Below are 19874 nucleotides of genomic sequence, written 5' to 3'. Positions count from 1 at the left end.
ATTATTATTGGCGGCTTTGGTCTTCCATACCCAATGACAGCGCTGCAGTGTCCTTGGATTTTTTTCTTGCTGTTTCTCCCGCCTCCGTCTACAGTCGACTGCTGTGATTGGCTTTGTATCGTCACGCGGCCCAACCTACACGTAAACCGCAGTGCTGATTGGTCGAAATCTACTGACCTCAGCGGAGTCCCCGCCTTTTCTCCGGCAGAGGACAGGTTGAAGATGGCGGCGTCCCTGAGGTGCTTTCTCCGCTCAGGAAAAGTATGGCATCTTTGAGAAATATTTCATATGTCTTCGTTTCAGTCTGGTTTTGAACGATGTGTAATGTCGGTAATGTTGGCTGTCTGTCTTTCTACAGAATGCCGTGTCGGCTCTGCGGCGGCGGGGGTTTCACAAGAGCGCTCCGGCCGCAGTGCAGGTCAGTTAGCAGCTAATAGGCTAACGTTAGCCACAGCAAACACTCCAGCTGCTTGTTTTTTTTTTATATAGTTTTAACTTCAGAGTTCAATGACAAAGCACAGTTGTTATTACAAGTCCTCATCCAGTCCGACTGGGTGCCACATATATGTATAATATTAACATTGCCGCTATTGTCCGGACTCATTATGTCAACCCTGTGATCACCTATGATTTTCCCAGGTGTTTAATCAGTTGCAGCTGTTACAGTCGTTAACACGCTTTTTTCAAAACTGAGTTCATGTTTTCAAAACTTTTCCCACGGTCAGCACAACAGCAGTCAGTGTGGACTAAATTATTGCGCCACCTTTAATACCCAGCCACCACCAAACCTCCGTGTGTTTATGGTTCATTTGAAACGTTTACATACTAATTTAAACGTAGTTAAATTTGGACATGATGGATGCTCGATGTCTGGACACTGTTAGTGATGTATCAAGCTGCAAAAGTGTTTCTTCACGTGGCCTAAGGTGTAATGTGGGCAGATGCATAGACAAAGCTCCATGCATCAGTTCATTTTGTAATAAATCAAAGTGGGCAGACCTCACTAACAGGATGGCTTGAACTTGTCAGGTGACCGTCCGTGATGCCCTCAACCAGGCAATGGACGAGGAGCTGGAGAGGGACGAGCGGGTGTTCCTCATGGGGGAGGAGGTGGCTCAATATGACGGAGCCTACAAGGTGAGTAGGCCCTTATTAGGACACTGGATGAAGACAGTTTCAGGTCACCGGTTTCTGCGGAGATGCTACTCAGCCAGCAATGAGCCCTGATGTGGGACACTCAGAGACAGGGCTGGATGTCTGCTCTCAGCAACACTGCTGTTTCCTTGATGCATAGACAGTGTCTTCAGTGTGCATGAGTTTGGGTTTTTGGAGCCCCTCTTCCACAGGTGCTGGGTTAGCCGTTGGATTTGAAAGTAGTACTTTTTCTTCTTCACTGGCTCAGTCGGCCTCTCCCTGCCTGCACTCTCATCATCAGATGATGAAAGTCGCAAAACAATCAATTTAGCTGTTCTGAAGATGAATCAGTCTACAGCTGGTTACTTTAGGTTGGGAGGGAGAGTCATTGAGAGGTCCTGACTCAGACACACCTGATACTGCAGGTAGAGACCGACTGAGCCCTTGAAGAAGGACCATTTTTCTGGGTCCCGGTCAAGTTTGTTCTCAGTCATGTTAATATTAATCTATATTATTGTTATATTCAGTTGGAAAGTACTGATGAAAAAAGCGATAAATGTTAATAATTTCATGGACGTCCATAACTGCAGGCCTTTTATTCTCTGTTGGTTTTCCTTCATTCTTTGACTCGTCTGATTGTAAAAGGTATGAATGTGTGTTGTATGTGGTGTGAAAAAGGTCACAAAAAACTTATTTAAATTTAATGTGTATCTGTGTGTAGGTGAGCAGAGGTCTGTGGAAGAAGTATGGAGACAAACGCATCATTGACACTCCGATCTCAGAGGTGAGACGCTTGATATCTGACCTGTTGTACATAAAACTGGTTCAGCTCTTTGAGAGTCTTCTGTCAGTGTTTGCTTTATTTTATGTGAGATCAAAACACAGGAAACATTTTCCAGCTGATTCACGTGCCCTCTCTCTCTCTCTCTCTCTCTCTCTCTCTCTCTCTCTCTCTCTCTCTCTCTCTCTCTCTCTCTCTCTGATGCAGATGGGCTTTGCCGGCATTGCAGTCGGAGCTGCCATGGTGAGTTCCTGTTCATCCATATTGAAACACAATCTTTTAACACACATGAATCCCTGAGAACACAATATAATTGTAACAGTAAAAGACAGATTTTGGTGACAGGGAACTAATTGGATCTGTTAAGACATCTACTATTATTGCAGGGAAATGAAAAATTACATAGATTGTCATACAAAACAAATACTACTAAATTCATATTCTTTTGAAAGCTGTCTGTATTAATGTGTTGTTTACCTGTAGGCCGGCCTGAGACCCATCTGTGAGTTCATGACCTTTAACTTCTCCATGCAAGCCATCGACCAGGTCATCAACTCTGCCGCTAAGACCTACTACATGTCAGCTGGTCTGCAGCCGGTGCCCATCGTGTTCAGAGGACCTAACGGGGCATCAGCGGGTGTCGCTGCACAGCACTCACAGTGCTTCGCTGCTTGGTGCGTTCACTTAGAGACCGGCACAGTCAGTTAGCAGTGATAGCAGCTTTGTTTATAAAAAAAGAAAGAAAGAAATTAGTCTTTAATGGTGTCAGTGGAGTCAGTGTGACGATTGTCTGTGTCTGCAGGTACGCTCACTGTCCAGGTCTGAAGGTTGTTAGTCCCTGGAACTCAGAAGATGCCAGAGGTCTTCTGAAATCAGCCATCAGAGACGACAACCCCGGTGAGCGTCGCTGGTCCTTTGTCGGTGGCGCCACCTGCCCACGGTTTCTTTCACTGTCTCATATATTTTCTACGTGTCGTATTTTAAACAAATACCTGTTGCTTTCTATTACACTTTCTTAATAGAAATGACAAAGCACCAAACTATTTGTTGCAGCTCTTTGTTTACCGTCTCCCAAAACTCAGTGAGTGTTACCTGAGTGTAACTTCAGGGTAACGTTAGCTGCTGTGATCACAGGGAACAGACCGTGTGAGTGGTTATTTCCTCAGAGCACTGACTGACATAGTTACATCTGGGAGGAGCAAAGCTCATGTATGCATCTCAGAGAAGCAGCTGCATTTACTTCTTACATCTTTGGCTGGAATGTGTTTCTAACCACCTCCTCAGGTCTGAGCAGTTGAATTTCAGTCTTTAATAAATATACGATAGCTTTAAGATCTATTCAGAATGCGTGTTTTGACTAAGAGTAAATAGTGTCTGTGGCTGTTTTCATTGAGCTCTGCTTCGATGTGTGTGTGTGTGTGTGTGTGTGTGTGTTACAGTGGTGTTCCTGGAGAACGAGCTGATGTACGGCGTTCCCTTCGAGATGTCGGAGGAGTCACAGTCCAAAGACTTCACCATTCCCATCGGCAAGGCCAAGATCGAGAGACAAGGTGAGACTGATGGACGCAGACACTCAGGACACAGACCTCCACGCGGCTCCATCGAAGCCTCCGTGGCCTCAAAACCTGAGTAACAGCAGTGTGTCAGGAGACCTGACTTGTTTCACTGATTTTGTGTTTCAGGGAATCACGTTACTTTGGTTGCTCACTCTCGATTTGTTGGTCACTGCCTGGATGCCGCCGCCGTCCTCGCCAAGGAGGGAATAGAGTGTGAGGTAGAGGAAAACACCCATTAATTCCTGACACAGTTGGCCTGTGCTTAGGAGTCTTTTAACCACTTCCTCTCTGTCTGTGCGTCAGGTGATCAACCTGCGGACCATCCGTCCTATGGATGTGGAGAGTATTGAGACCAGCGTGATGAAGACCAACCACCTGGTGACGGTGGAGGGCGGCTGGCCTCAGTTCGGCGTCGGAGCTGAGATCTGTGCCAAGATCATGGAAGGTAACAGCTGACTGACTGACACATCAGCTGTCTGAGAATGTAAAATCTAAAATTACCTGCTCTCTCCTCAGACCGTCTGTAAATCTTCATTTCAGACTAATGATTTGTCAGATCAGGTTGCAATGTTAAAACTTTATGAACGTCTTAGCGATGGTATCCAGTCAGAAGGTAGTCAGCAAGGTAAACCGGAAGTCCCTGCATCATCAGGAGCTGAAAGAGCACTTTAAAAATAACACCTGAATGAAAAGAGCACAGTAATAAATGTGTGTGCCAAGTCTGTGTGAAGGGGTTTATATTCATATTCAGAGAAATGTGTGTTTCACCTCCTTAACGCTTTGACAGGTGTAGATATTTGATTACAAAGCAAAACATCATCAGCAATTAGCTTAGAATACTTGGGGGTTTTAAAGCGCTGAAATAAAATCCTTTAACCCCTGTGTGTGTTTGTAGGTCCGGCCTTTAACTACCTGGACGCTCCGGTCACCAGGGTGACGGGCGTTGACATCCCCATGCCGTACGCCAAAATCCTGGAGGACCACAGCCTGCCGCAGATCAAAGACATCATCTTCTCTGTCAAAAAGACCCTCAACGTCTGAGACACACACACAGGACAACCCCACCTGAGTCCTCTCTGTCATGTTCACACAGACGGTGGTTAAAAACTTCTGGTAAAATATTTTAACCTTGTGTAAATACAGCCAAACACTTTCTTTGCTCCAGACTGTAAAGTGTCCAGCCAGATGTTGGTCAATGAAACGCACAGCTGTTTAACCTGCACCCAGAGCAATGGAGACACAGAGTTCAGTCAAGTCGTCGCCTCTGTTACTCGATTACAGACTTAACCGAACTCTGCTCCTCCGCTTCAAAATAAAAGTTGCTCTATCCTGTAGATTTTTCTCTACTTCTGTTTTCTGTGACATGTGACAACAGAACTGCTGAGTGAGCACAAAAAATGTCAGGATTTGATCCGTGTACAGGTGTGAGAGCAGGTAGGGTCAAAATAATTGTGTGAATTAAATTTCCTCAGCCCAGCAGAGGAACTTTGTGTTTAGAGCTAAGCGTCCCTTGTTGAATACTGACCGAAAAGCGTCACAAGAATCAAATATCAATCAGTGTTAAGTATCAAAAGTCTGTAAAAAGCTCAGTCGGACTCTTCAACTTATTTACAGTGTTATGGAATCAGATATTTCATCATCTACATTAGGAACTTTCCTGACTTTAGTCCACATTTTATTTTGTCTACATTATTTATTTGACTCTGAAACATGCTAATGTTCCCCAAACTATCCAAGTCAGTTGTATTTGTATAGTGCCAAATCATAACAGAAGTCATCTCAGGGCACTTTTCATTTAGAGCACGTGTAGACTGTATTTTTTATAATATTATTCACAGAAACCCAACTTTCCCCAAAGAAACGAGAAAAGTACAGACGCACTCAGAATCTGATGAAACATTTGGTGTAAACAGAGCAGAGTTTATCCTTGAGTGCTCTCAAATTTAGACACACACACTGATCAAAGCCTCATTTGTGCTCTCCGTAGTTGTGTTGTTGATATTCTCTCATGTATTTCTAACCACCAGAACATATTAATGTCCAGTCCTTTAACTTAATTCCTCGCACTTAACTCGGTCTGTCTCTAAAAGCAGCGGCGAAGAAGAATGAAGCAGCCGAGCCCTGGGGGTGGAGTGTGGTCAGAAATATTTATTGTAGCTGCAGCAGCTCTGTGGATGTTTTTGTTGCTGTAAATGACTCTGTTACAGAAATAAAAACCTTTCAGTCCTTCATGCTGCTTCAGTCTTTCACACCAGACTAACTGTTTTATTTCTCCTCTCTGATGATTCAGGTTAACGCCTCTACGGTCCAGTTACTACCAGTGATGGAAGAAGGATTCTGAATTTTTGCTGACGTGCTAATGCCACAGTGTCAAAATACTCTAAAGGTATAAAATGTACTTAGAATTTGTGGAGAAAACTTGTTACATTGCTAGATTATTGATATTGATGCAAATGTGTTAGCAGCAGGTCAAAGTGGAGCTTTTTATAACTACTTTATTCAACTTACTTTATTTCTGTAGTTAGTATAATTTACCACCAATTAGCTCTTAGCTCTCTGATCCAGTGAAACCATGTAACGCTTCCCTGTAGACCAAGTAAATTCTGAAATTAACCTCAAAAAAAGTAACACCAGAGTTGCTGACAGAGAAAAGAGGCAGCTGGAGATCTGACCAGGTGAAGCCTTTAACATTTTTATTGGCAAACGTTTACAGGAACCAGCGGGGATCAGACTCGCGGTGGTTCAGCTGGCTGAACATCAGATCTGAGACCAACAGTCAGAAAACACATGCGTCACAGCCCCCCTCAACTCAGACACGTGAAAAACAAAACCAAAACATTTACTGAAGAAGCTCTGACAAACTCAAAGATCATCTCTCGATGCAGAAACTTTCATTTTGACATTTACTGTCCAAGAGAGAAAAGTTCTAACAAACTGAAATTATTCAGTGAACACAACAGAAAAGGATCACGTCAACGCTTTATTTTATTATAGTCATTAAATTCGGAATTATCTCCTGAAAAGTAGTATTTAATGTGGTGCTAACTATAGAAAAAAAAACTGGGCTGTGTTCTCCATGTTCAGCTGACCCGATGTGACCTGGCTAAAATACTAAGACTAGTTCAGTAATAACTGGAAGTGTAACAACTGAAAGTGTCTGTTTCCAGTATAATTAGTACCAAATTACGTTTGATTTTTTAAATGCTTAGTAAATTATTCTGAAATTACAGACCATAAAATAGTGTCACATAAAACAGATTCTGTGAAAGAGATTGTTGATGTTTCTCCTCAGCTGTAATGGTGTGTTCATGTCATGCTGGAGTTACAGTAATTGTCAGTTACAACATGTAAACAGCGTTAGTGTCAACAAATTAGAAAACTGATTTTTCTTTAAACCCTGATTATATCTTCAAACAGGTGGTTATCTGTTGTTAGTCTCTTTTACTGATTATAGTTTTTATATTGTAAATGGACAGTATTTTTAATCCTCATACAACCAACGCTGTGATCGCAGCCGTCTTGGGTTGTCTAATCACATTAACGCTTGCAGTTCAGAAAGAATAAATCCCTTTTCTAACATCTCCCACATGACGTGAACACAGCATAAAGGCCTCAGCGTGCTTCAAGCAAACACACTGAAGCCTTGAATGTGTTCTGTTGGGTTCACTGCAGCCAACAAACGATAAACAAGAAAATAAAGCGATAAATCCCCCGTTCCTTTACCCAGCTGTGCATCCCCTCAGCTCACAGTTTTTTAAAAGAAATGCACAGCTTCAAACTATAAACAGACACAGCCTGAGACTTCCACAGTGTTCAGGGTTTAAAAAAAAAAGGCAAACCTGTTTGTGATCAGAATTGGAAAATAAAACAGCTTTCACCTCCTAATGGAGGTTTACCTCCATCATCCAGCAGCTGGACAAAGACTAACAACAGAACAGATTCCTGCTGACGGTCTCTCATCTGTAACATACCTGTCAGACATTTGAACATTTTACAGATTTATCAGTGGCTGATGGATTTATTCAAGGCATGTTTGGGGTCGTTCAGCCTCCACAAAGTCAAAAACAAAAACAGGCATCTTATCCCATCATACTTCCTACATGTGCTGTTCACACCAAGTGGGTACTGCAATTTGGAACAAACTATAGGGAAATATTTTTGAAAAGCAAAACACTGACATTTTTCTCAAAATATAACAAAATTTTCTTGAATTAAACCTTTATTCGCATTTATTTGATTTTCTTGTTAAATTGAATTTTTACCTATATAATGATCCACTACGACTTTAATCACAGTATGTCCAATTTCTTTTATCCCCAACTCAACACGACACTCCTTTCTACCATTGCCTCTATAGTTAGTACCAAATTAGGCTGTTCTGTCCAGGAACCTTTTAAAAATTTTACAATTACATATCAGTTCCTTTCTAGTATTAATTACTAAGAAACTATGAGATGGTAAAAGAAAAAAAAATCTTTTCTGGAAGCCGTTACCATCGTATATATGGAAGGTTGAACAACAGAGGAAGTTGTATTAGTGGTCGTGAATTTGAGATCTAGCTAATCTGACACGCGCGACCATCAGGGGTAAAAACGATGCGGATAATCGTGTGACTGATCAGCTGTGGCTTTATTATTGGTTTCAGTTTCAGTGGAGCAGTTTTGTCTTTTCTGGGCTCGAATGAACTCACTTCCGACCCAAGCTGATTTTTTTTTTTTAACGTAACAAAAATGAAAATTTAAAGCTTTCATCAGTTTCCCTCTAAAGTTACTGACCTACTGCAATTTCCAGAATGCCTTTCTGGAGGGCGGGGTATCTGTCCTGCTCTCTGATTGGAGCTGTGGCTTGTTGAGTTCGTGGGCAGGGCCTACACAGTCTTAGGGAGCTGATAGGTCGGATCGTCCGACCTCTGAGTGTCCCTTCAGCAGGCCGAGCCTCACCACCACCACCCTCCTCTTCTTTTGCTCTGACCCTTCATCTTCGTCCTCCTCTTCTTCCTCCTCTCTCTCCTTCGCCTTTCGTTTACCTCTCTCCTTCCTCTTCTCCTCCTTCCTCTGTTTCTTTGCCTTCTTCCTCCTCTTCTTCTCTTCTTTTTCCTCTGCTACTTGATCATCCTCTTCTTCTTCCTCTTGCACTCCGTCCTGCACCTCCTCCTCTTCCACTTCTTCCTCCTCTACTGCTACCTCCATTTCCTCCGCCTCTTCCTCGTCATCCTCATCTTCCTCGTCATCCTCTACTTCCTCCTCCTCCTCCTCTTCCTCCTCTTCTTCTTCCTCCTCCTCCTCCTCCTCAATATCCTCTTCCTCCACATCTGTCATCTGTTCTCCTTTCATCTGTTCTTGTTTCAGCTTCATCCTTTGACGTCCGTTCTGTGTTGGCTAACAAAGAACAAGGCACAAAGTTAAGACAGGAGACAAAACCATGGACTGTTGACAGAAAACAGCTGCTCTGGCGCCCCCACATGGCCAAAACAATAATTACACACCTGTAAATTAGCATCTTATTTATGCATCCGGCAGTTACAGAGCATGTGATGAATTATCATTCATCTGGAGTCCTGCATGTGTCCGTCTGATGAATGTAAGTCCAGCATTAATTTTATCTGATCTCTTGATTTTTTTGGTCTCTAACAATCTGAGCTTTCTCTCTGTAAACAGCTGCCTGCTGAAGCCAAACACATCTTCATGAAGCAGAGGGCAGCTACAGATTCAGGTGTTTCAGTCTCAGCTCTTCGTTGTCAGTAAGGATACAACTAACGATTATGTTTGTTATTGACGGATCTTATGATTATTATGTTCCTTCATTGATATGATTGTATTGTATGTATATATTTATCTGTTTACTTTTTAGAGTAATGTGGATTACAGAACCTTCTATCCAGATGGATATAATTTAGTAAGAGAAATCAGCCTCTGACTTCAAGCCTAATGCATCAGTTTGTGACCCTTCATTGGTAAGAAATGTCCAATCGGCTGCATGTGACTGTGAGGTGCGAGCAGTTCAACCAAAGGTCGATGTTCCATTCTGAGACTGGTTCATTTTACTACTTTTTTAGTGTCCTGATGAGGTAAAAAAATCTCAAGTACATTGCACAGAAAAATGAAATAATATTGGTGATTGTGTTCTAAACAATCCTTCCACTCTCTTCTTCTGTTATTGTTTTATTGAATTTATTGACTGTGACATATGAATTGTGCAAACATGTTAGAATTTCTGTCTGCAGCCGATGTCTGCGTGACAAGTTAGTTTTGCGCCTTGAACAACCAGCACCACTGATCTTGATACTCACAGTCTTCTTGCCGTTGCGGAGCCTGTGCAGCAGTAACCTGACAGTGTCTTTGTTTTGACACAGTCCCATGGTGTTGAGGGCGTCGAGGGCGGAGCCGGAGCAGCCCTGCAGTCGGAGCTCAGCCCCCAGAGCAGCCTGCAGGAAATTGTTCTTCCAGATGTTCCTGGTGAAGAGCGGGATGGAGAGTGCCACCACAGCCCGGCGCTCTAACAGTGTTTGGGCCTGTTCCTCTGACAGCTGGCTGCCACACAAAAAAACAGAACAGATGCTCATCAGACCACCGACCCACATCTGGTCAGCTTCCGATCCGCGGACGTGGTTTGATTCCTTAACTTTTCCGGCCCATGACCCACGTTAAAGATCTGTGGACTGTGTGAACTCAAACTTACTGGCTGCTCTTGGAGAGGGCGTTGATGTTGGGGAAGAGCGAGCGGAGGCAGGTGAGGACAAGTGGAGCTTTGTCCTGGGCCCAGTTCAGACATCGTCGCCAGGGGAAGGACGACAGCGGCTTCCTGTTAGACACCTTCTGATGAAAGGGACTATCTGCCTGCCGCGACAGCACCTTCATCTGCACCGTAACAGGAAACACACACAGCAATTAAAAAATACAAGAGCCAGTTCTGAAGACTAAAGCAATTCATCCTGACTGACAAGTGTACCCATCCTCACCTCCTCTTTTAACTGCTTACTCCAGAACTCCATCATGGGCTTCCTGGCACCTTTAGCGGACCAGAGCATTTTGAAAGCAGCCTTGTAGCAGGACTTGCTGACCAGCAAAGCTGCTTTGCTCTTCTTGCCCATCCTGCGGCCTTTCTTCTTCTTGTCTCTCCCATCTGACTGTAGTCACCAAACCAACATGAAGGACACAAAGAGAAAACGTTACTCCAAACTTTTTTAAGAGTCCCAAACGACAGTATCGGTCACACACACGCACACACACACACACACACCTGTTTAGGGGCAGGCGGTTTCAGCCACAGAGACCGCTTCCCGGTCTGTTTGCGCTTGCATTTGCTCCGGATGACCTGCGCACAGGTCTCGCATAGGAAGGACTTCTCATGCACCACGGATTCCGGGAAGGCCCAGTGCACAGTCTCCGGGGTGGTGAAGGTGTACACCGCCCTCCGGTTGAAGCTTCGACCCTGCCGCTCAAACTCACACTTGCAGCAGGAGCAGTTCCTGTCCTCCGGCCGCTTGGGACGCCGGCGGCCACATCGCTGCATGGCGGGGGAGGCGGTAGTGGCAAGTTCAGATGCTGCGGTCTTCTGGGCGTCCTCGTCGGTCTGTGGTGGCGGCGAAGGCGCTTCCACATCATTTCCACCGGGGCAATCCACCTCCGCACCCACGGCGGGTTCGGGAAGCTCTACCGGCAGAGAGGCGGCGTGCTGCCCCGACGTGCTCTGCTCCTGTTCAGCCGGTGCAGTAAAGCTTTCCTGCGCGGTGACTCCGCCATCGCCCGGCAGCGCACCGGAGAAAGTGGACGCCTCTGTGGGAGTGAAGTTACTATCCGCGGTGTGGGCATAATCGTGCTCGTTTGTCTCGGATGGAGGGCCGGTTTCCTCGTCGTTCCCCGCGTTGGTGTCGGTGTTTTCGCTCGCCATGTCGAACGGAGGATCTCCGGTTTGGGTCAACAGTCGAAATACGCAGAAAGAAAAACTCTGTCCACTGTCATCGCGGTTCAGAGCGGCGGGTTTGGAGCTACAGGCTAACGCTGGAGCCCGCCAGAGCAAACACCGGGACCTCCGCACAGACGTGTCGCAGTAAAACTCCTCGGGACGCGTGCAGCAAAGTTTCCTGAATATTAGAAAGCGACGCAGTTAAAAAAAAGAAACAGGTTTTTAGAAGAAATGTCTGCGGACCAGATGGAAAACACAGAGGAGCCGTGGCCAACAGGACGTGGTCGCTGATAAACAAAATAGTTTCCTGTTTCTGCGAATGGACAGGCTGCTGCTGCTGCTGCCCCCAGGTGGTGGGAGGTAGTTGTAGTTGTGAGCAGAAGTCCTTGGGCAGTGGACATACATTCTGATACATTCTGATAAATAAATAAATACAACCCCTGCAGAAGATATACATTAAAAAAAGTCTTTCTTCAAATATCTATGAGATATCTATCAGTGTGTGTGGACGGTGGGGGGGGGGGGGGGGGGGGGGTCTTTCTGTATACAAGAGTCTGATGGCTTGTGGGTAGAAGCTGTTGAGGAGCCTAGTTGTTCTTGTTCTCACACTCCTGTAACGCCTCCCTGAAGAGGGTGAAAAGACTGTGCTGTGGGTGTGAATTGTCCTTTATGATGCTGTGGGCCCTCCTGACGACTCTGCTGGTGTAAATGTCCACAGAGATGTGCTGTGCAGTCTTTATCACTCTCTGCAGAGCCTTGCTGTCCTGAGCAGAGCTGGCTCCGCGCCGCACCGTGATGGAGCTGGTTACGACACTTTCCACTGAGCATCTGTAGGAATTGCTGAGGATTCTGGGTGACATGCCGAATTTCAGCTTTCTCAAGAAGAACAGTCTCTGCTCTGCTTTCTTCACAAGGTGGTGACAGTTGTGAGTCCAGGTTAAGTCCTCACTGATGTAGGTCCCGAGGAATTTGAAGGTTTTCACCCTCTCTATCTCCGTCCCACTGATGTGAAGTGGTGTGTGCTGCTCTTGGACAATAACATTTACAGGTGGATTTAATTTAAATTATGGATAAGCTATAACTAACCAAACAAAATGTAAATAATCAAACTTTATCAAAGGCTTTTGGGGGGAAGGGGGTGTGCGCACTTCTGACCTCAGTAATTTAAAAATCCTTTCCACTTTTTCTGAGTAGATCTAATTTTACTTTTTAAATCCTCAGAACATCTCTTATTTTGAAAGCACTTCCGGGAAGCTGCCTCTTGCCCGCTGTTTAATTCGACAGCGGTGAAAATCATGGATGTCGAGGAAGAGGTCAGCAAGGGTCTTTCATCTGTGTGGTGTTAAAGCATCAGTCAGCGGCAGCGATGGAGCAGTCATAGGTGAGATTTTTATAAAATTTAATTTAACCAAGTGACGATGTATCGTCTCCTTCTCTCACACATCATGCTAACAAGCTAACTAGCTGCTGTCAGTGACGGACGGAGAGAAACGGATTAGCGGCGTTTAGCTAATCATCACGCTCAGCAGCAGTTTATCATCACACTCAGCTGCTTCTGGTGTGCCCCTTTAATGGATCCAGTGTTAACGTTTCCACAGTGCGACGCGGTGTAGCGCAGCACCACTACAAACTACAGCCTCAGTGAAATCAGCTGACGGAGCTGAACATGAAATGCTCCACAGTCACCTGTGTTATGTCGCTTTGGACTGTACAAGGCTGCAGCTGTGTGCAAAAGTTTGTGCAAATTTTGAGGTGAAAAGAAGGCAACCCCCTGCGGCAGTCAGACGTTAAAGAGATGATCCCTTTCGTGAAATACTGATGCACTGATTCTTCTTATTTCGTGAACTTTAAAAAAAAAAAAAAATTAAGATTAATTATAACACGAATTTGGCACATATTTGGCCTTAGGGTTGTGTGGCACTCAGTGTCACGTGAAATATGGCACAGATAGGGATGGGATAGATGGTTTTATGACCTCAAAATGTCAAAAAAAAAAAAAAAAAAAACACGTCATGCAGCCGTAAGGCTTCAAAATATGTCAAAAAAGTCATATTTTAGTATGACCTCAAAATGTCAGGAAAAATGTCATACGGCCGTAAGGCTTCAAAATATGTCAAAAAAAGTCATATTTTAGTAAGACCTCAAAATGTCAGGAAAAATGTCATACGGCCGTAAGGCTTCAAAATATGCCAAAAAAAGTCATATCTTAGTGTGACCTCAAAATGTCATATGGCCATAAGACGTCGAAGTATGTCAAAAAAAGTCATATCTTAGTATGACCTCAAAATGTCATAAAACAGGTCATACGGCTGTAAGGCGTCAAAATATGCAAGTGATGTCACTTAAGTCAGCATTGTGTGGGTCTTTCTGTTCTCTAATTTCTTGCTATTTATTGGGTGACATATACACACTGATACCAATATACATATCTGCAATAAGATAACACCTTAATCTGGCTTAACAGACCTGAATGGCTCACCAGGTGCCAGGTTTTAACAAGGAAGACAAATGCATGGAAACAGGCTATAATTAGCTGATTATAGCTATAATTACTCCATTATTGAGAAAATGAATCTGCAGCTGTTTTGATCATGAAATAACCGTTTTAGTCATTTTTTAAGCCAAAAGGCAGGATCTGCTTTTTCTTTGTCACATGTGACAGTAAATTTAAAATCTTTGGGCAAAATAATCTGACTTAAAACATCACCGTGGGCTCTGAGAAATTGTGAATGCCATTTTTTTCAGATTTTTTCAGACATTTCATATACAAGACTTAATTAATTAATCAAGAAAATGATTGGCAGATGAATCGATAATGGAAAAAGTCCTAAAAAACAATGTGTCTGGTTCTGCTGCAATTAACTTTGACCCTTCTTTTTAGAAACTGTCAACAAATCAAGAATATGTTTTGTTCTCAGTTTGCAGCATGCTGAATTAAAATTGAAACTGACAAATGCCTAGAGATTCACAGCTTTTGAACACACAGCTGATGCACGTTTGAGCTACAGCTGATTAAAAAGCTGTGTGAGTTTCATTAATCAGCCACAGGAGGTTCGCTCATCTGTTTTGACTCTGCCTTTGTTTCTGAGATTCGAGAAACGAGGTCCACAGCTCTTCCTCCTGTTTCTCACTGGCTGGCAGCGTGTGGACACATCAAGGACGCAAGACTAATCACCCAGATGATGTCTGGGCCGTGGCAACGCTGCTGCATCAGCTGGCTGCTTATCTCCATGGCAACCATCTCACAAGTGTTCATCCTCTTTTTGCAGGTGTTGGTGGAAACACAGAAATGATCTTCTCAACAGTTTGACCTGAAGAGAAACGACACAGACTGTCAGCCGTCCCAGGGCTGCAGATGGAGAATGGAGACCTGGGTCACATGGTGTGTGTGTGTGTTTGTGGGAGATATTGATTGATTGATTGATTTTTTTTGGGGGGGGGGGGGTTCCTTTATTTTTGGCAGTTTTGCCTTTACTTGATAGGTATTTTTCAGCGATCAATTTTTTTGTTATACAGTAACAAACCCTTGAGAAAGACCTTCAGTGTTGTCTCTTAACTGCTGTTCCTGCTCTGTCCAGATGGGGGAGCCAGTGACTCTGAACGTGGGTGGCTGCGTTTACAGCACGTCTCTGTCTACGCTCCAGCGTTATCCAGACTCCATGCTGGGAGCCATGTTTAGAGGAGACCTCCCCACTGTGAGGGACGCACATGGAAACTACTTCATTGACCGCGACGGCCCGCTGTTTCGGTGAGTTTGCGTTTGTGTGGTGGGATTATCCATTTTTGAAAAGTAAAATCTGCAGCTAGCTGGTTGGATAAATCACATTTACTGTGCAGTAAACGCTGTAGTCTCGTGTTTATACTCTGACACTGTAAATGTTAAAGTGTTCGCGTGTTATCATACTAACATTCAATTTGTAATTTTGGCTCAGACCCACATACACTGTTCTGCTACTCTTAATACTCACTAGAATACAAAAATGTCTACTTATCAGCTGAAAATAACTCAGCTCCTCCTTTTTAAAAATTAAAACTGTATATTTTTGAGTTGTTTATAAACATTTATGTCTTTGGTTGGAACCAGATGGCTTGGTGCTGAGAGCCACAGACACGGTAAGAAAGAGGTTGTTTGTTTTGGTCATTTAACAGGATTTGTTGACAATAAAAGATGCAGAATAACACTTTAATACAAGGTTGAATCAAAATCAAATTTCAGAAAAACTTTAACAAATTTGTTTCCACTCTGATGGAGTTGGTCTCAGTGTGAATGCGCGGCAGCTCTCCCCCGTCCTGTCCACAGCTCAGAGTTTTACGGAATCGTCAGCTCAGCGGTCTGGACAGATATTGTCTCTGTTTCTGCTGTTTCAGCTACATCCTCAACTTCCTGCGGACGTCAGAGCTGACGCTGCCATGTGACTTCAAGGAGACGGAGCTGCTCAGGAAGGAGGCTGACTTCTATCAGATCGAGCCCCTGATCCAGTGCCTGGGAGACCCCAAGCCTGTACTGCCCTACCCCACCGACACCTATGAGGAGGTGGTGGAGTTGTCCAGCACCAGGAAGCTGTCTAAGTACTCCAACCCCGTCGCAGTCATCATCACCCAGCTCACCATCACCACCAAGGTCAGTGGGCACAGGTCTAGTCACAGGTCATGACATTTGTATTTTAGACTTAAATTGACATGAACATGTATAATACATACATGTTTTTGGTGTCATAGATTATGTTCAGTAAATGTCACAGATATTACATATTACAAGTGTGGCAAGTGGTATGCTAACAGTAATAATCAGTATAATAAGTATATAACCTTTATTAGAATACGCAAGTCCCATGGTGATTGAAATATCATTTTTAAATGAAAACTGAGTACAAGCAATTGTATATAATTTTATAAAATACTGTAATACAGGATACCAAAAAAGTAAGATGCATTTGAACACATTAAGAACAGCAAGGCAAATAAAAACAAAGCCATTATTAAAAAGCAGTAAAATACATTTTAAACAAGTTGTCTCTCTCTCTCTCTCTCTCTCTCTCTCTCTCTCTCTCTCTCTCTCTCTCTTTAGGTCCATGCAGTGTTGGAGTCCATCTCTAGCAGTTTCACAAAGTGGAACAAACACATGATGGACACTAGAGACTACCAGGTGTCCTTCACCTTTGGACCATGTGACCACCAACAGGAAGTCAGCCTGCGCGTCCACCTGCTCGACTTCATCTCCAAAGCTGTATGTGGCTTTTATCTCACTTTGTCCACTATGTTTACTCTTATTAAATCATGTGCAACCAACACCAGGCTGCTGCAAAGTATATGAACCTACATGAACCCAAAAAAATAATAAAATAGGAAGTGCACTTAGAGACACCCACAGTCCACACATTTACATTGACACCAGGAAATAAGATCACAGCTAAATTCTGCAGGCTGACTTTTAGCTTGTGGTCAACATTAAACTGTTTATTTAAATTTAATTCAGAACAGTCACTGTGAATTGGTTGTCTGTGTTTTTTATGTACAGGGCTTTTTAAAATCATGACTAATGGCAAAATTACATGTGTGTAGCAAGATGACTCAGGTTGTCTATCTTGTTATTTTCTAGGGTTTCACAATACGCAACACGCGTGTTCACCACATGAGTGAACGAGCCAACGAGAACACAGTGGAACATAACTGGACGTTCTGCCGGCGAGCACGCAAAGTTAACGAGTGACGAATGCACTGAAGGACGGACTTACTGGCAGAAGGCAGATGTTATTGGAGTGTCTGCAGACAGACAGACACTTGTTGGTGGTGGTTACGATGTGATGTGTTAACGTTTCGCATGATATGTGTTTTTGAAGCATTTCCTCAGTCTACTCCCAGAGAGGCACAAGGCCAGGTTCCTAGAAAGCTAATGTGGTACATTATCATGAGCCTTTAGCACATATTACCATTGCTTTATTGTATATGTTATGTGGCCAAAAAATATGTGGACAGCCCTCCAATACAATAATATTTTAGACAATAATGTTCTTCCAACTTTGTACCAACAGTTCTGAGCAGGACATTGCGCCCCTAGCACAAAGCCAGGCCCATAAAGAAATGGTTTTCCCAGTTTGTTGTGGAAGAACTTGACTGGCCCTAGATGCAATGTTCAGTTGGCCACATACTTTTGGCCACACAGTGTATGGTAGCTGTATATGTGGCATATCAGCAGTATCACAGATTTGTTATACGACGACAACAAGGAAGGAGTATTAACTCCAAATTAAAGTCTGAAAAATTATGATCTCAGATATTTTTTTTTCTACTCAACCTCAGTTCTCCGGTGGCCACCATGCTCACAGAAGCAGATGAAGTATTCAGGTGCCCATATGAACACTGAAACTGTTTTTTCTTGCTGTAATCATTCCTGCTTTTTTGTGTGAAAATATATTGAAAAGTTTATTTGAAGCTGGTGTGAGTCTTCAGCATGTGTGAGCTGTCTACACTTCCTCCTCACTGAACAAGGAGGTACTGCATTGTGATTCAGCTCTGTTGTTGGTCTGAATGCAGCTGTAGAGTTATCAACTCACAAACAGTGAATATGCTTTTGTAGTAAAAAAGTTTTAGGTTCAGTTAAATGAATGCAAACTATGGTAATGTCTGCTGTACAGTCAGCTGCCTGATTGTACAGACAAGGTCCTGTTTTGTTTTTGCAGCCATTCCTCCTCTGGTCTATGGTCATTACATTAACTTGTCATACCCACAGAGTAAAAACTTTGGACTAAAATCTGTGTGGTTACATATTTTTCAGTATGACTGGGGCCTGACCTAGACCTGGAATTCAAATGTACCAGCACAACAGTGGGTGGTTACACTAACAATCTTGAAGGTAATCAAATGGCTGCCTTATGGAGGTGCCATACTGACACCCCAACATTCACAACCTGCAGCAAGTTAAGAGTGTGGCGTTGGACTGTCTGGAGACCGGAGGGCTGCCGGTTCAACTCCTCGACCAAGCACAATTGGTGTGGGTAAAAGTAAATTTCCCCAGGAGGGACTAAAACTTAAATCAGAACTGTGTGAAATGGGATCACTGTGTTGACACAGCAATGATCCTAACAGAGAGGCCCCAGCACATGGGCGTCAGCTTTTGCCGTGACTACATCTGGCAAGATTATTCACCAATGAAAACCATGTTAGCACACATTCCTGGTAGATTACGGCATATTTTTACCCATGAGTGTGGTGATGGAGGCTAAAAGGATTGTCCCTGTGATCTTGTGTTTCAGAAATCTGGTTCCTAAAGCACCACATCTCCATCAATGCAGACCCTTGTGTTTCTTTGAAGCAGTTGTATTTTTGGCCAAAAAGCTTGGTAAGATGCAGACCACATACCTTCATCATCCCAAAAAATAATGTTTAAAAAAAAAAAGGCTGCGACTCTGCAAGACACTTATTTATAATACATCATATCTGCATAACTGACAAAAAGGTCTTCTATAGACCTTGATTGGAGGCCACCTGAAGCCTCGGGGAGGGGGGGGGGGGGGGGGGGGGGGGGGGTTCTTAACAGCAGGGACGGGAAAACTGGTCAGGACTGAGAGAAGAATGAATGCAGCCAAACACAGGGGTCCTTGAAGAAAACCTGCTCCAGAGTCCACATGACCTGAGACTGGGGCAACGGTTCACCTTTTAGCACAATGACCAAGACAATGCTGGAATAGCTTTGGGACAAATCTCTGTCCTTGAGTGGCCCAGCCAAAGACAGACTCAAAGCCCACAAAACATCTGTGGAGAGACCTGAAGATGCTGAACCTTGCCCTTTGCATGATCCACTACAGCTAAATAGTACGACAGTGACTTCCTTTAGAGTCAGTTCAGTTGTGCAAAATCTGAAGATATTCTGGTATCTGTACACACAAACTTTGCAGGCAAGCAGCCATTACACCCACCACATGTTCCTGCCTGCATAACCTACCCAGTAATAAAAAGCAAGAATGTCATGAGCTTGACATGTTGTAGACCTGAGGGAGTTATAGGCAAACAAGTCCAGCTTCTGCCACATATAGTAGAATCAGATGCTTGTTTTCACCTGCCAATGAAGAGCTTCACCTGCTGAGCATGGGAGGTTCAAGCAGCTGCATGTCACAGTATACCGTAAAAACAGAGAGACCGTAATCCACCAAACATTAGAAACAAAACTTGAGAAAATTATAAATGATCTACACGGCTCAGGTGAAGATTTTATTGATAGCTTTTGAAGAGAACACTACAACACATTTACATACCACTTTTTGTTATTTTGAGCTTGTTAGAAATCAGCTAATTATTTACAAATCCAGTGGTAACAGAGGAAGATTATCATTCATTCGGACTTGTATTTGTGTCCTCAACAAATATAAAAAATTCAATCTCTGCCAACAAGATGGAGATATCTGGCTCTGTCATGATCTGCCCCCATGTGCCCCAAAGCCATGTTTCTCCCGTCAACTCTCCAAATCTGCCATCCTCTAGTTACCCACCAGATGTCCTCA

At 43.7% G+C, this 19874-nt stretch overlaps 3 protein-coding genes across 3 annotated transcripts; 2 read left to right on the top strand and 1 right to left on the bottom strand.

Annotated features, from left to right (window-relative positions):
- Positions 1-188: 188 nt before the first annotated feature.
- On the top strand, positions 189-5700 carry pdhb (pyruvate dehydrogenase E1 subunit beta). The gene is made up of 11 exons (XM_041034772.1): positions 189-261; positions 359-418; positions 1030-1137; positions 1856-1918; positions 2123-2158; positions 2399-2589; positions 2718-2812; positions 3355-3465; positions 3598-3689; positions 3775-3916; positions 4367-5700. Exons 1-11 carry the CDS (start codon positions 223-225, stop codon positions 4510-4512), a joined length of 1083 nt encoding a protein of 360 aa, XP_040890706.1. The 5' UTR covers positions 189-222; the 3' UTR covers positions 4513-5700.
- Positions 5701-6178: 478 nt separating this feature from the next.
- On the bottom strand, positions 6179-11661 carry LOC121179494 (bromo and FHA domain-containing protein DDB_G0267958-like). Its single transcript, XM_041034382.1, has 7 exons — positions 10711-11661; positions 10430-10597; positions 10150-10328; positions 9761-10001; positions 8538-8849; positions 7368-7431; positions 6179-6234 (listed from the first exon to the last, which is right to left on the bottom strand). Exons 1-7 carry the CDS (start codon positions 11359-11361, stop codon positions 6179-6181), a joined length of 1671 nt encoding a protein of 556 aa, XP_040890316.1. The 5' UTR covers positions 11362-11661.
- A 964-nt stretch (positions 11662-12625) lies between these two features.
- On the top strand, positions 12626-18741 carry kctd6a (potassium channel tetramerization domain containing 6a). Its single transcript, XM_041035057.1, has 6 exons — positions 12626-12757; positions 14646-14758; positions 14955-15124; positions 15745-15997; positions 16445-16603; positions 16976-18741. The coding sequence occupies exons 2-6, from the start codon at positions 14732-14734 to the stop codon at positions 17084-17086; spliced, it is 720 nt and encodes a 239-aa protein (XP_040890991.1). The 5' UTR covers positions 12626-12757; positions 14646-14731; the 3' UTR covers positions 17087-18741.
- Positions 18742-19874: the final 1133 nt, after the last annotated feature.

This window comes from Toxotes jaculatrix, chromosome 3 (assembly GCF_017976425.1).
Source record: "Toxotes jaculatrix isolate fToxJac2 chromosome 3, fToxJac2.pri, whole genome shotgun sequence".
Lineage (NCBI taxonomy): Eukaryota > Metazoa > Chordata > Actinopteri > Toxotidae > Toxotes > Toxotes jaculatrix.
The sequence above is the reverse complement of the archived record's forward strand: the minus strand, read 5'-3'. Positions and strand labels throughout refer to the sequence as shown.